We start from the raw sequence: 14595 nt of genomic DNA, 5'->3' as shown, positions 1-14595 counted from the left end.
GTTGTGATTAATAGGCTAGGGAAGGGAAAAATCTAACAAACTTTACAGTTGTTTAAAAGGAACATGAATTTTTGTACCTTATGTTCTATATAATCGTATATCTGTAATTAAAAAAAGTGAAAATGAAAATGAATGTTTACTAGCAGGAATGTTGATGTGTTCCTTTATCAGTCAGGAGCTGCCATTCTGCCAGTGGGGCTCTGCTTCGCCAAGTTTGTAGTTTCTTTTTAATAATTCCCAAGTGCCTCTCCAGAGCCGGGCCGCCCCCGCTGGCACCGCGGGCTCACCTACGGGCCGCTCCTAAGTGCCAAACAAACCTGCAGGCAGAGACAGGCGGGCACCGCGGCCAAGGGACTGCGCCCCACCGGCTCCGCGTCAGGCGCGCCGCGCTCGCACAAACGCCTTTTCAGCGCCGAGTGCCCCGGCCAGGCCCGAACAGCGCCCCCGCCGCCGCCCGCCCCCGCGCCCCGCCCCACCCGCCGGCGGCGCGCGTGCGTACCTCGCGCGCCCTAGCACCCTCCCCGCCCCCCGGGCAGCGGCCTCCCGAACCCAGGCCGCGGCCCCGCTAGCCCAGCCGCCCCCGCCCGCTGCCGCCCTGCCGGGCCGGGCCGGGCCGGGCCGGGCCGAGCCGAGCCGGGAGGAGCCTTCCGTAGCGCCCGCGGCTGTCATGGGTGAGACGGCGCAGCCCCCGCGGCCCGGGATCGGCGTAGGGGTCGTGGTCACCAGCCCCGCGCACCCCAACTGCGTCCTCCTGGGCAAGAGGAAGGGCGCGGTGGGGGCCGGCACCTACCAGCTCCCCGGAGGCCACCTGGAGTTCGGGTAGGACCCCCGACCCTCCCCCTGGCCGCGGGCCCCGGGGCCGCGCAGGCCGGCGCCGCGGAGAGCCGTCTGCCCGCCCCCTCCCCTGAGGCGGCCCCGCCTTGCCCCGCCCGCAGGGAGAGCCTGGCCGAGTGCGCCGCGCGGGAGACGCTGGAGGAGGCGGCGCTGCGGCTGCGCAACGTGCGCTTCGCCTCCGCCGTCAACTCGGTGTGCGCCGCCGCGCGCTACCACTACGTCACTGTCCTCATGAAGGGCGAGGCGGAGCCGGGGGCGGAGCCGCGCAACCGCGAGCCCGAGAAGAACGAGGGTGAGGGGGCGCGTCTGAACGGTGGCTTGAGCACGTCTATAGCTTAATTTATTTTATATCGGCCTCTGCCTGCGCGGGCTTTGAGGTAACGAGGTGAGGGGTGGCCGCGGGTCTGAGGGAACGCGCGTGTCCCGCAGGGTCGGGACTAAGGGGAGGAAAGAAACATTAGAAAACAACTGCGTGTGCCCCAGAGAATGTGAATTCGCGTTGGTAGCTTATGCACGATCCACCCAGACTTGCAGAGGCAGGATTGTGACGTGATTAATCTTATGCTCGGGCTTTATCTTTTGTTTGGTTGGGTTTTTTTACCTTACAGGTTGGGAATGGGTTAAATGGGATGAATTTCCTCCAGCGGATCAGCTCTTCTGGGCCCTGCGCTGTCTGAGGGAGCAAGGTTACAATCCCTTTTCGGAAGAGCTCGATCATCTGAAGGGGTACACTGGAAGTCACCAACTGACGTAACAAACCCAAGGACAGACCTGCTTTTTTGAGTGAATGAGGAAAGCATGTACTGTGCTCACTTTGCCCATGTGAAAATGTTACCCTTCCCAAAGCCAAAATGTTTCAGTGCTCTTACTGTGTTTCACATGACAGTTGTCTCTCATTCCACAGCTATTTCTAGCTCTAGTGGTTAACAGTTGATGTTTTCTTTTATAGAAAACTCATAGTGTTTTATCTGGTTAACCTTTACATGGATGAATAGCCCTTCGGATGTCAGAACTACTCAGAGAAGCTTACTCACTTGGAAACAGTTCCAGCACCAAGCCCAAGAGAAACTTGATTTCCTTAAACTACTGTCTTGCTTTCTGTGTAAAACTACTTTGTATACCATGCTGCTTTTCTGTAATTATAAATCCTGGGCCAAGTTTTAAACTTAGCCTTGACTCATAGCTTCAGTTAAGGCACTGTCATGAACAAAAGTCACATTTTACAAACACCTCATTCTCCTGCAGACAGTAGTATATACTTGAAAATCAGGGCATGGTAAACATGAAAAGCTTGTGGTGGCTTGTTGCAAGGAATGAAAAATCCTGAACCATTCCTGCCACCCCCTTTCATAGCAAAGTTCTCTCTGCTGCCACAGTTACATTCAGATTTATCTACAGAAGTGTTTCAGATCTCTGCAGTTGATCTGAATGCCTGATCGTGTTACTGAACTTGTAATAGTTTAATGGAAAGGTGCCTATAGTGTTCTACTAGGCTGACACAAATAGCATTGTACAAACTAACCTCATGTATAGGTGTAGCTCTATGGCACAGGTGTACTTTTTGGCTGAAGAGGGCTGCCAGTATTAAAACAGCACAGACGGGTGTAATTCTGTATGGCTACTGGGATTGGATAGCATTGTCAGGTGACTAAATGATTGAATTGGTAGCGAATGAAATCATGGTACACACAAAGATACATACAAAACCAATGAGTTGGGGGGGGTTTCAATTTTTCTAGAATCTGTAACCAAATTTGATTCTTATCCAGATGTAGTCATTAGGACATCAATTAATTTTACGATGTGGCTTTTAAAAAACCACCAATTGGCTCTTTTTTTCCCCTCTTCAGAGTTCTTCTAAAACACAGGTTTTGCCTGTTTCATCTAGATATACCCATTGAACAAAATATTCTGAGAGAACTTAAATTTCTTTTGAATAAAACATAAGCACAATATTGAAAGATTAAAATTGTCTGAAATTATGAATTGAATTGTCAGTTCTTCAAAGAAATGAGCTTGAAGAATTTAAAGCTCTTCTTTACTTGGCACATACATTTTCTTAAATGGAGATGGCTTTTATTTGCTGAGAAGCAGAGTGAAGCGAGTTAGAAGGATGGTACTGATGATAGCAAGCCTCCTGTTTAGAATTTGAAGTATTAACTACACACAATTTCCCTTAGGACAGATACTCTTTCTCTGAAGCGAAGAAAGATGATAACGCTATAAAGCAGCTTTGAAATGGGAACCATCACTGAAAATTCTTTTACTACTGTATCTTTGTAAAAAGCTTATTTTTTCTATTCAAAAGTGGAGATTTTCTTCCTGAAAGCAACTTTATGTACAGAAAGTTATTCCATTCAGCTGTCAACAAAGAGGCTGTAGGAAGAGTTGACAAATGTCCTGCCCGTCTGTTCCAAATAGTAACGAAAAAAACCATTAAAATATTTTAATGCAATTTTAGATTTTAGAAAGCATCTAGCTCATGATGGGAAAACATGGGTCACTGTAAAATGGTTTGTCGTGCACTAAATTCTTGGTTTCCATTAATGGTTTTAGTTGTTCTGTCTGTTGTAAATACACAAGTAGTTACTGAAATGAGGACACAAACAGTATCTCCATATGTCAGGGTTTCTGTGTGCTTTCTGAGTGGACTCTTGATGATTACAGTGCATTACTGCAATCAGCTGTCAGCAATCCCTAAATTAAATAACTTGTTCTGTATGTGTCATGCATTTATACTTCCTCTCCCCACCCAAAAATTTGATTCTCTGTAGTTCTTGGCTGCTAAGACAGTCCTTTCAACTCAATGTTACATTTACTTTGATTTTAGTACTTGTGTATATAATAGATTTTCCTATTTAACAGATCTAAGCCACTAACAGAACACGCAATTAAAAATTTGTCATTTGTTAAACTGCTTTTAATAGAATTCATTTAAAATGGCATTATAGTTATCCAGCATTGAGAAAAATACTCCTGAACAGCATATAGTTTGGAGCACTGATACAAAGAAACTGATTAGGGTGCATCTTGCACCTAGCATCTGATTTTCTGCTAAGAGAACAGCAGGCAGAGACAACATCTTATGTAATGCATTGGTCCCATTAATAGACTAACAAACAATCCAGAAAAAGAACTGGTCATTGCTTCTGTTCACTGTTACTTATGTCTGGAAACCATCACTCACCTCCACTATATTTCAGTTAGTGTATCACATGATACAGCCATGCAAGAGTTTTGGCTAGACTGTACATTACACTTTCCATGACTCTTAATTAATTATCTCCATTTGTATTTCATTCCAAGAAAAGAACATCCTTATAAATGAGAAGACGAAAGAGACTAGCGAGCTGTGGCTGTGTGCTAAGATGTGTTGAGAGGGGCATTTAGGGAAGAAAATACTAATCCCACAGTAAAAAGCATTAACTGCATTTTGCAATATTGTGTATGATTCTGATTGCACATGTTTAAGAAAAAACAATGTGAACTAGAACAGGGGTAGCCAAGGTTAACTAGGATGATTGAGACAGGGCAGGCATATTGGAATTAACATGAATTAAAGAGGAAATACAGTTCTCTATAAAGACAGTTGGGGTAAACACCAAAGAAAAAGATGATACTGAATAAAGGTTAAAATATATATGTATATGAATAACTTTAGTAAAATTTCACCTCTGTTTTGCAGTCTAAGTCTAAAAATACTTCCAAAAGGAACAGCCGAGACAAAACCAAATTCCACATTTCTATTAAAACAAAAAACACTGCCCTGTATTGCGTGATTGAACCTGACCGAAGTCCTTTTCATTTCAATATCCTTATGGGATTTGTACATATGTTGGTCATATGTGGTAGCATTACTACAGCAATACTTGAAAGATTGTCTGAGCAAATGAGGAAGTACCTGATTTATCAGGTATTTCCTATAAGGAATCTACAAAACGGAACAGTGAAGAGAATTGTGATCTCTGCTTCAGGAAGCCTCATTGCAAGGCAGAAACCTGTAACCGTCCACATTAGTTTTCTGATTTGATCAGAGGGTTACTTAAGACAAAAATGGCTGTCATAAAATGACTCCTTAAGCAAAACAGAACAAGGGAAGGAAAGCCAAGCGAAGTGCCTTTGGAAAGATGAAAGAATATTGTAGCTGAGGCAAGAAATACAACTGCTGAAGTAAACAGATTAGTAGGTTCAAAGAACTGAAAAAATTATAGAGGACAAGAATAAAGACTGTGAGCACTTTGAACTAAAAGGAGCTGAACTTGCAGCATGCCCCAAAGCTTGTCAGCCCCAGCATCCCAGGATGTTTAACCAAAGTATTTGGTGAAGCCTTGCGAATGGGCACTTTACATCACTGCCTCAGGATCTGCCCAGTTATGTGTCTACCTGATAAAGCTTGGTTGAAAAGGAATACTTTCAGTTCCTGACTCCTCACCTGCTTCCAATACTGACTTGGGATCTTGCAAAGGGGAAAATGGAACACAAACTTCTGAAATTCAATCAGAATTCAGCCACATACTGGGATAAAATGTGCTAAGTATTGAAGTTACACAGTAACTCACCTAAGATTTAAGTCTGCAAAATGAAACGTGAAGTTACATCAAAGCTGAGTTTATTTATGACAAATCATTCATGATATATTACAATAATTACAAACTTTTTTTTTTTTTTACACTTTATTGCCATATTTTTGTTCTCGGCACACAGATGACCAAAAACATTGATTTAGCCGGTAACAAAAAAAGGATATTAAAATTACAAATTTCACATCTCATTTCTGTGTCATAGAAAAGGCTATCAGCAAAAGAGTGAAGTGACTAACAAACATACAAGGGGATTCCCCTTACACCTCTTTTCCCAGGAACATTTTTCATCTAATGTATAGTAAATATATATATACACACATCTCTTTCAAACATACACATTCACACATTTACATAATCACGGGAAATTTGACATCTCTCCTCCAGCAGAAAGCCTCCTTTTACTTGAACATCTAATGGAAAAAAATTCTGAAGTCCAGATTTTAAGTTAGTCACCCTATTTCTGAGCCAGCTGGTACCTTCTCCCTACACATGGGCCACCAGCTTTACAAAATGATATAGCCGTTTCCAATGAACAGCATCCAACCCACCTTCACCACAGGAAAGGTCTACTAGGGATACTGTCCCTCTTGTACCTAGTCTGAGTCACTGCTGCTACTTGAGGAGTCTGTTGACATAACTTCTACATCATCTTCATTCTCTTTATTGTGTCCTGGAGGCTCCAACATGAAATCATTACTATGATTAGGAGGTAGCATGTTCATTGACATATCACTTGACTGCCAAGGATACTGAGGAGCAAGCACATCTGGAAAAAAGGGGCATAATCAAACTATCAGCTTCATACATCAACAAATTCAACAAGACAGCTCAACCAGAACTCCAATTTAAAATTAAATCTTAAAATCCTTCCTTGATTTTGGACAGATGAAAGCCTCCAATAACAGCTGGAAAAATCTCATGAAGGAGCCATTCTATCCCTTTAAAAGCCTACTCTGCAAGAGACACCCACTTACAGAGTGTCTGTAAGTTCAAAACAGGATATATTTATACAGAGCTTTTCACCTTCAAAGCACAGTTTTAACTGACTGAACATTCACGACGACTGTCAGTAATGAAAATGGTCACCCTATCAGGATGCAAAAATAGCTTAAAACATTAGATCAAGAAAAGTACTTAAGGTAGACCATATAAATTCAGAGTAAAAGGTTTTATCCAAATTTGACTGAAACACCTTGGTTATCGGCAAACAGTACATAAAGTGCAAAGGAGAAGCGTCCTACTACAAAACCAGGGGCACGGACAGATACCCGAGGGTTGGGAATGCCCCACTGTGCCCCAGGCCAGGCCAGCCTGTTGCCTCTGACTTCTCTGAGCATTCACTGTTTCTCCTACTTCCAAAACCATCCCATACCGTACTTCCTACCAACCTAACCTCCACCCACAACACTTCCGAGTCCCTCCCTTCCTTCCTTACCTGGAAAACAGCTCCCATTTCAAAGCTGCAGTACACATCTATATGCTATTTCTGCTCCCTTCCTTTTAATTTATGCTCCTGCTGCTTTAGTTCTTCTCCACTTATTACCAGGCACTGTAGATCAGTCCATCCCAAAGAAACCAGCCGTCTCCCACTTACAGCAAGCATTAAAAGCCCACCCACATGGGACTTTGAGCACAGAAAGCGGGCACTGTCTAAGCAGGGGGTCATATATGGTAGACTTACTCTCTCGCTCAGGTGCTGCCTAACTCGGAAGCACAAAGACTACACACACAGGGCAGCTTCTGATCTTCGAGTCTGGAGACACCCGAGATTCCACATATGAACTACAGCCACAGTCCCCTAATACCAGAAGCATTACCTAGGCGTACAAATCCAACCCACCAGCAAACATGAGAACATAATGCAGCCTTCATGCCAGTTCTGTGCCCCACTTTAGGAAGACCAACAGCAGTACCAAGTGGTCTCATCCCAGCTGTGGTGAAGCTAACCAACTTTATTTGAACCAGCTGAGAATCTAAACCAGTGTTTTACATCCTGTGACCATGACTCAATACTGGAACCAGTCCACTATTAAACTAGGCTGAATGTGTGTGCTAAGCAGGCTCAGAGTTTTGAGGCTATAATGCAGCGCAGTGGCTACCTTGCAGACTCGGTAAGGACTCAGTAACTGGACATCTCTCTGCACAAGTCTCTAAAAGGACTAAATCCCACAATTAACATTCTCAGAACATGCCTCCACACACCAACAGATTCAGGATCCCTACACAAAACACTGGGGCAGCCTCTACTGTCTTTTAAATGAAGTTTTGGTGTTTCCCTCTTACTTGACAGTCCAATAATTACAGAATTACCCTGACATAGGAGACCCAGATTCAATTAACAACTTTACTTGAGGAGTTTAAAATCCCACACTTTCCAGCTTCTCAAGGCAAAGTCCCAAACAGTGGGCTTTCAGTTCTTACAGAGACAGCACTCAAAAGTAAAAGAAGCTAGACTGCATCCCCTAAGGCAGAGGAGCCAGCCAAAACGGGCTCTACTTATGCAAATAAATGCTCAAACTCCATGAGGAAGCCACAACCTTCACATGTCTCTGACCGTACTCCAAAAGAACAGTAAAGATACGTGGGCCCACGCTCAGCATTCCCCTGATAGGTTGCTTTGGACAGATGTCAGGGTCCCACTCCTACCCAGCTTACTGGCCCATTTTATCCAAGGCCAGAGATTTAGAAAGCGGTATGATGCAGAACCTCAAGTCACTTCCTAAGAGGTGACAATAGGATTAGACAGATGATCAGATCCAAGTTTACAATTTCTCCAGTGAAGTTACAATACAGGGTTTTTTAATAGATTCAGTATAATTTTTGAACACAAGCTTTCTGTAACACCTGCAAGTGGCTTAACGGACAGGTAAGAACTGTTACAGGCCTCCTATAAATCCAAACTGAGAATTTTTCCACATTTTAGTCTAACCATGGTAGACTAATACTGCACAAGTACAGAACCACTGAATTCTTGATTCAGTTACTACAATTTACTACCAAATTCTATTTCAGCATGAGTGAATGAATCCCATTAAAGTCAACGGAAGCACCCATTTCACTAAGCAAATTAATAGATTAAAGCTCAGTTCCTACACTCAAGGTACTACCTCACCAGTTGTCCCTGCAATGCCTCTTCAATCCAGAACTAATCAGTCTTGCTATACAGAGTGTAGACTTAAAGAAACGTAGGGGATGACAATAAACCTCTTTTCTTCCAAATACAGCTTTCACAATTCCATACTTTCTGTCATCACTACTAAGAAAAGATTGCTTTGAAAATGCTTCTTTCTAACATGATTTGTTATCACTTACTTTACAGCAATTCAAAATAACTGAAGGGTAAAGAAGTGAGTTTTGTTTATATAGATATAGTTGTAGTGTCTGCAGCACGATTTAGCATAAAATTTCTAATTGTTAACTTTATTTACTAGATCTTCACTGCTCAGGAACAATATTAGCCGTAATTTTCATTATTTTAACTCTGATTTGCCTTTGCTAAGGGAAATGTGTAATTGCTGTGACTGTACAAGGAAGAAAGAAAAGCAAAATAAAACTGAATTTCTTTTACCTGGCAGTCTACCTGCTGCAAGTGCATCCCCTGGTAAGTGTCCATTAACTCCATTGGTGGACGGATTGTTCATCTGACCCAAGAGCCCACTCCTCATTTCCAGATCTGTAGGATATGGCCTACGTGGGTCCCCTTTAAGAAGAAAAGCAAAAGGATGTGTTTATATATTTACTTGTCTTGCAGACATCAATTTTTTCTTCAGTGCCTAGCTTCCTGACCAAACAAAACCCAAAATGAAACATACTCTGATTGCTTGGATCAGCAATGAGCATCACACCTGTTTTGTTAAAATCCAAACCTGTGTCTTCCACTTAAGACCTTCTTTGTTCATTCAAACTTGGCATAAAAAGCACATTAAAAGTAATCAAAACAAAACCAACCTCACATTTAGAAGATATCTTTGCTTTCCCTGCTACTTCACAGCTAAACAGCAAGGGCAGAGATTAGAAAAAAAACACATTCCCATTTTGGACAAGGAGGATAGTTCCCAAAACTGAAACCTGACAAAACGAAAGCCTTGCTTCTGACTCCACTGATTACTAACATCCTCTGAAGAAAATATTATAAGGGGCAGGAGGGAAAACAATCAAGCACATGGAAAAGACTTCAACATACTTGGTTCTAACTTACAACTGGGGCCAACGTTCAGAGGAAAAAAGCGAACAAAGGAGAGCAGAGGAGGCCAGTCAATTAATGGAAGCATGCAGTTTCATATCCTTTTGAAGACGTACAGGACTTTTATATCCATTTTTGTTGAAAATATTAGATAGAACAGCTGAAAACAATGTTACTCTAATAAACCCCAGTGTTTTTCACTGTATAAGCATCCTAAGACCAGATACTGACCATGCTTTATTATTAGAAATAAAAAAAGTTTAAAAATCTGTTGTCATAAACATGGTAAGTTACCTGGTACCCACGTCAGAGGGGCACAAACAGCATTGCTAGCACTGATCCTATGGGCATATTTAATTATTTCTTCAGAGGAAATGGCACCTGGAAGAATGGAAGAAAAGTTACCATATTGTCAGGAGACTGCATCATTATATTATTTCAGAAGACTGCACACTAATATCTAAAAGATTGGGAATGTATTTTTGTATTTGAAGCATGCTCTTAACGTTTGACAATGACTGCTTGGAGGATTCTTAGACTATGTAAGCGTGAGCTTCAGTGAACTGATTTTACAGCCACGTCAGCAGTTTTTCAACCTTGTGAAAAAACCAAATCAGTCTCCTAAGCAGCGTACTTGACAAGCGCAATTTGCAAGAAAACTTCAGGACCTGCTCTATATTTTCCATAGTAAAGAAATGTGTTTGTCTAGTAAATGTAGAGCATACAGGTAGCAGCCCTTCTAAATATATGCCTGTATTACAGTAAAGAGAAATTTTACATATTTCTTGATTTTTCTAGAAGAAATATACAAAATGTTAAGACACTATAAAAAAACACCAAGAAAAGGCCTCCTACAGGAAAAGAAAAAAGTCAGTTTCACTTGATAGGCAGGAATTGCTACAAATACAAACCAGAGTCACCAGCTAGCCAGTCTTTCAAATACAATGGATATGCATACCAACATTGTCTCCCTTTCCTCAGTAACCTCCTGAGGTGATTTGATGAGATACTTAAGTTAACCAGATACACTATTATCAGTCCAAGAAGAGTACTGAAATGCTTTAAATTTAATATTAAAGATATGCTTACCACAAAAAATAATAAATTCCTGCCTTTATTGAGTTATAGGTTCATAATGAAACAGAAATTTGTTTACACATAAAGCATCCAAAAATCTGTGATGATAATTAAAAACCAAACCAAAAAACAACCCTAACTTCAGCTCACTTGCAACATTCTTTACAACTGCATTTATGTAGTATGTGCAATCATGGATACTCACCTTTTCTTGCTTTTTCAATTGATTTCAGCTTTTCCTTTGCTTGATAAACAGCTGTTGCCTAGTTGTAAAAAAACCCCAACAAATTAAACCAAATCTTCAATGCATCTTTAACTTGTAAATTTCTACATAAAGTCAGTTCTGTGAATAATTTTTTGCATTTACTTGCATTTTAAGAGAGACACTATTCAGTGAACATTTTCAAAATACACGAAGTAGGTTTGGAAGAAAATTAGCATTATAAAACAAAACTGAATAGCATGATAACAGTATTTGATTACTGGAAAAAAAAACCAAATGCTAAGCTCTTATGAAGTTTTAAATATTTGTATCTTCGCAACTTAACACACCACTTCCTCCAGAACAACCACAAGTAGATGCTCAAAAGCAAACACATCATTGTGAACTTACCAGTATATGCTCTGCTTCTTTTAGTTGTTTCTGCAGCTGCTGAATATCATTATCCCTCTTTTCTACTACCTTTTCTAAAAGCTGCATTTCATGATGGATTTTCCCCTGATCAACCGCCAACTTCATTAGTTCTTGAAACTCACCATCTCTCTGAATCAGCAGTTCCAGGATCTATTGAACAAGAGTTTTGTAGAACTTAATTTAGCTAGAGTAACAACACACCCGCAATTGTGCTGCAAAGGACAGCAACTGACATCCACTGGAGTATTTCTGTTTGCACAAAAAATTAAAATTTCTTCCTCAGTTTGCAGAAACAGCCTATGAATCATACAACTAATAAACAAACAAAAAACCCAACATGAGGACCAAGAATGCCTTTGTAATGCAGCCAAAATCCCATCATCACCACTAGTCTGAGTATAGACAAGGACAAAGAAAGAAAAAAAAGGGGAAAAAATTACAAATAAAGCGTTGTGCTTACCCACAGAAATACAGTTTAGAAAGTCAGCTTACCTGGCTTTCCTCTCCTGGTTGTGGAAGCTTCTGGTTTCTAGAAATTGCCAAAATTTCAATCAGTTCCCTGAAAGGAAAACTCTGTGTTTGCATAATTTTCTACAGCATTATTTGTAAACCACATCAAGTCACCCCAAAATTGTCTGAGTACTGATATAATTACAAAGGTATCCATGGACTTGAGTATTTTATAGTACAGTGTTGGCATGGATTTCTCAACTAAGAGTAATTCCTTGAATAAGTCTCACAATTGGAGAATATTTTCTTCTTGGTGCTCAAGAAGTGTTCATGTATTTCTACTCATGAAATGCGCTAAGTTCCTGCCAAAATATATAAGACATAAGCAGAAGCTGAGAGAAGAAACAGCACAATGAAACGCATTCATACCCTACTTCTACTGCCTTTGCTTGTTGTAAAAGGGCATGAAAGTTGTCTTCACTTTTTTACTTCTCTATTTTCCCAACAGAACTAGTTTCATACACAATGAAATCTATCCTTTCAAACACCTAGAGTCTGTTGTGAAACTACTTTTACAACAAGTATTTCCACATATTATACTAGTTGCATATCAAACACAGAAAAATACCGATAAAACTAATAATATTCTGGTGCCAGTTTAGAAGTACTTATCAAACAAACCTCTTGATCACACTTCCAGGTACCCATTTACTTTGCCACCACTCTGAAAAGTCACGAAGAACCCCAGGGGGGACTCGCTAAGCAACAAGACCACAATGCAAAAAGGTGTTTTCTGTAAATTCAGCTTATTTGGCTTCTAAGGCTATGGCAGCTCAATGCCATGAATGAATAACTGTCTATCTGAAGACATCATCCTTGGAAGAGTACTGATTCTTTGCTTCGTCCAGTGCAAGGAGCTCAGTGGGATGTAGGACTAATACAGCAGTGGGACCAGAACCTTAAAATGAAAGCAGGTACTCTTTCAAAATGTCAGAAAAAACCCCTCACCCGTGAAGCTCTAAATAGCATCTCAGTCTATGTCTCTTGGTCACTCCCAAACACTAAACTGATTTAAAACTATTAGAGGATAAAGAAACTTGTCATTATCACTAAAGCTTTATTCCGCCTGAAGAACGCTGAGCAGTAGCAAATAAAATCTGTTGTAAGAATGTCAACTACCACCACCAAGGTGGATGTCATGGAGGGTTTTAACTGTCCTGCGTTAGCCAGGTATTGCACAGACACAAAACTATAAGAAGGCTATAGATCAGACACATTGCTTAATTTCTGTCCCTACCACCAGCCCAGTGTCACGACTGTGAAAGGCCTAGCTCCTCAGTGCTGCGGCGCATTGCTGCTCAACAGGAAGATTCACTAAGTGTTTCTGAGGGTGGCTCTGCATCCACAATGGTAGAATATGAGTTCCAAGATTTAAAAATAAGTTTAAATAAAGAGCAAGTTTTTTGTTTTTTTTTTTTTAAATACACAGCAACCCATATGTCACAATAAAATCTAAGACTGAAAACAAAACCTAACCAGAAACAAGAGCAACTGACCAATATATCTTCCTTGTCCTACCAGTGGTAATCGCACAGTGCCCAGGCACACCGGTAGTACGGGGTTTTCCCTCTGGAAAAGTTTTCCTAAGCTTCTGCTCTCCTCAATAGGAGGAAAGTAATTAGGAACGCCTTCAACTGCGCTGCCAGCTGTGCCTCCACAACATGGTGGGCAACTTGGATGAAGGTTATCAGCCCAGCTTTAAGAGCATGGACTCGGTACCCGAGCACTCGCACCGCTCCCGGCGAGCCCCGCAGCCTGCTCGGAGCGGGCGTAACGCTCATACGGGCAGCGACCGGCACGGCGTAGGCCGCGCAACACCACCTCCGAATTTCTGACTTAAGCATAATTTTTAGTGACTAATAAAAAGCCTAAAACCGGGGGTGCGGGTGCATTTCACGGGAAACGCAGGCGCCAGCCACGGAAGGCGAGTGGAAGAACAAGGAAGCCCTCCCGCTCTGCGAGCGGGGAATAAAGCGCCGCCGATGCCCCCCCTCCGCGGGGAGAGCGCCGGGCCGGGCCCAGCCCCCGCGCAACCCGCAGGGGAGCAGGAAAACGCGGGTGCCCGGGCCGGGCCGCAGCCCACCGGGGCTCGGGTCAGTTCCACACCGCCCCCGGGGCCCCCGCTCCTCCCGCCGCCCCCGCCGGAGGCTCCGCGCTCGCACAGCGCCGAGCGCCCTCACCCCGCCCGCGGCGCCCCGCCGCCGCCCCCTCGGGCGCGCCCATTCGGGCACCGGGTGCAGAAAGCAGAGCGCGGTACCTGGCCAAGAGCTCGAGATCCTCCAGCGCCGCCAGGAGCCGGTCCCGGGTGCTGCTCCGCTCCCCGCCTCCCCCAGCCGCCGCCGCCGCCGCCATCACAGCGCCAGGCGCGGAATCCAGTGCGACCCACGTCCCGGCGGCGGCGCCAGGCCCGCGCGGGCGGGTGTCCAGCAGCGCCCCCGGCGGCGGAGGAGCGAGCTGCAGCGGCCCGGCGGCGGGGCACATGCGCAGGGCGGCCCGGCCCCCGGGGGGCGGCCCCTCCCTTCCCCGCCCTCCAGTGGGGCGCGCGGCGCGGCGGGGCGGGGCGGGTGGCGGTAACGGCTCCCGTGAGGCGGGCGAGGGGCCGGCGGCCGCGGGGGAGGAGCGGCGGGGGAGGAGCGGCGGGGGACGCCGAGGGGCCGTGGGTGTGAGGGGAAAAGAGGTCACGTCTGCCTCGGCGTGGCCAGATGCGGTGTTTGTCACCGCCCGCTCCTGCAGCCGGGTCGTTACGCAAGGGTCGGCGCTTGTTGCCCTTCTGA

At 43.8% G+C, this 14595-nt stretch overlaps 2 protein-coding genes across 2 annotated transcripts; one reads left to right on the top strand and one right to left on the bottom strand.

Annotated features, from left to right (window-relative positions):
- The first annotated feature begins 507 nt into the window (after positions 1-507).
- NUDT15 (nudix hydrolase 15) lies at positions 508-3748 on the top strand. The gene is made up of 3 exons (XM_055701233.1): positions 508-819; positions 936-1126; positions 1443-3748. The coding sequence occupies exons 1-3, from the start codon at positions 668-670 to the stop codon at positions 1586-1588; spliced, it is 489 nt and encodes a 162-aa protein (XP_055557208.1). The 5' UTR covers positions 508-667; the 3' UTR covers positions 1589-3748.
- Positions 3749-5426: 1678 nt separating this feature from the next.
- Positions 5427-14265, bottom strand: MED4 (mediator complex subunit 4). The gene is made up of 7 exons (XM_055701232.1): positions 14079-14265; positions 11804-11870; positions 11291-11461; positions 10883-10940; positions 9895-9981; positions 8986-9117; positions 5427-6183 (listed from the first exon to the last, which is right to left on the bottom strand). Exons 1-7 carry the CDS (start codon positions 14171-14173, stop codon positions 6011-6013), a joined length of 783 nt encoding a protein of 260 aa, XP_055557207.1. The 5' UTR covers positions 14174-14265; the 3' UTR covers positions 5427-6010.
- Between the last annotated feature and the right edge of the window lie 330 nt (positions 14266-14595).

This window comes from Falco cherrug, chromosome 2 (genome assembly GCF_023634085.1).
Source record: "Falco cherrug isolate bFalChe1 chromosome 2, bFalChe1.pri, whole genome shotgun sequence".
NCBI lineage: Eukaryota > Metazoa > Chordata > Aves > Falconiformes > Falconidae > Falco > Falco cherrug.
Note: the sequence above shows the minus strand (reverse complement) of the source record. Positions and strands in the feature narration are given on the sequence as shown.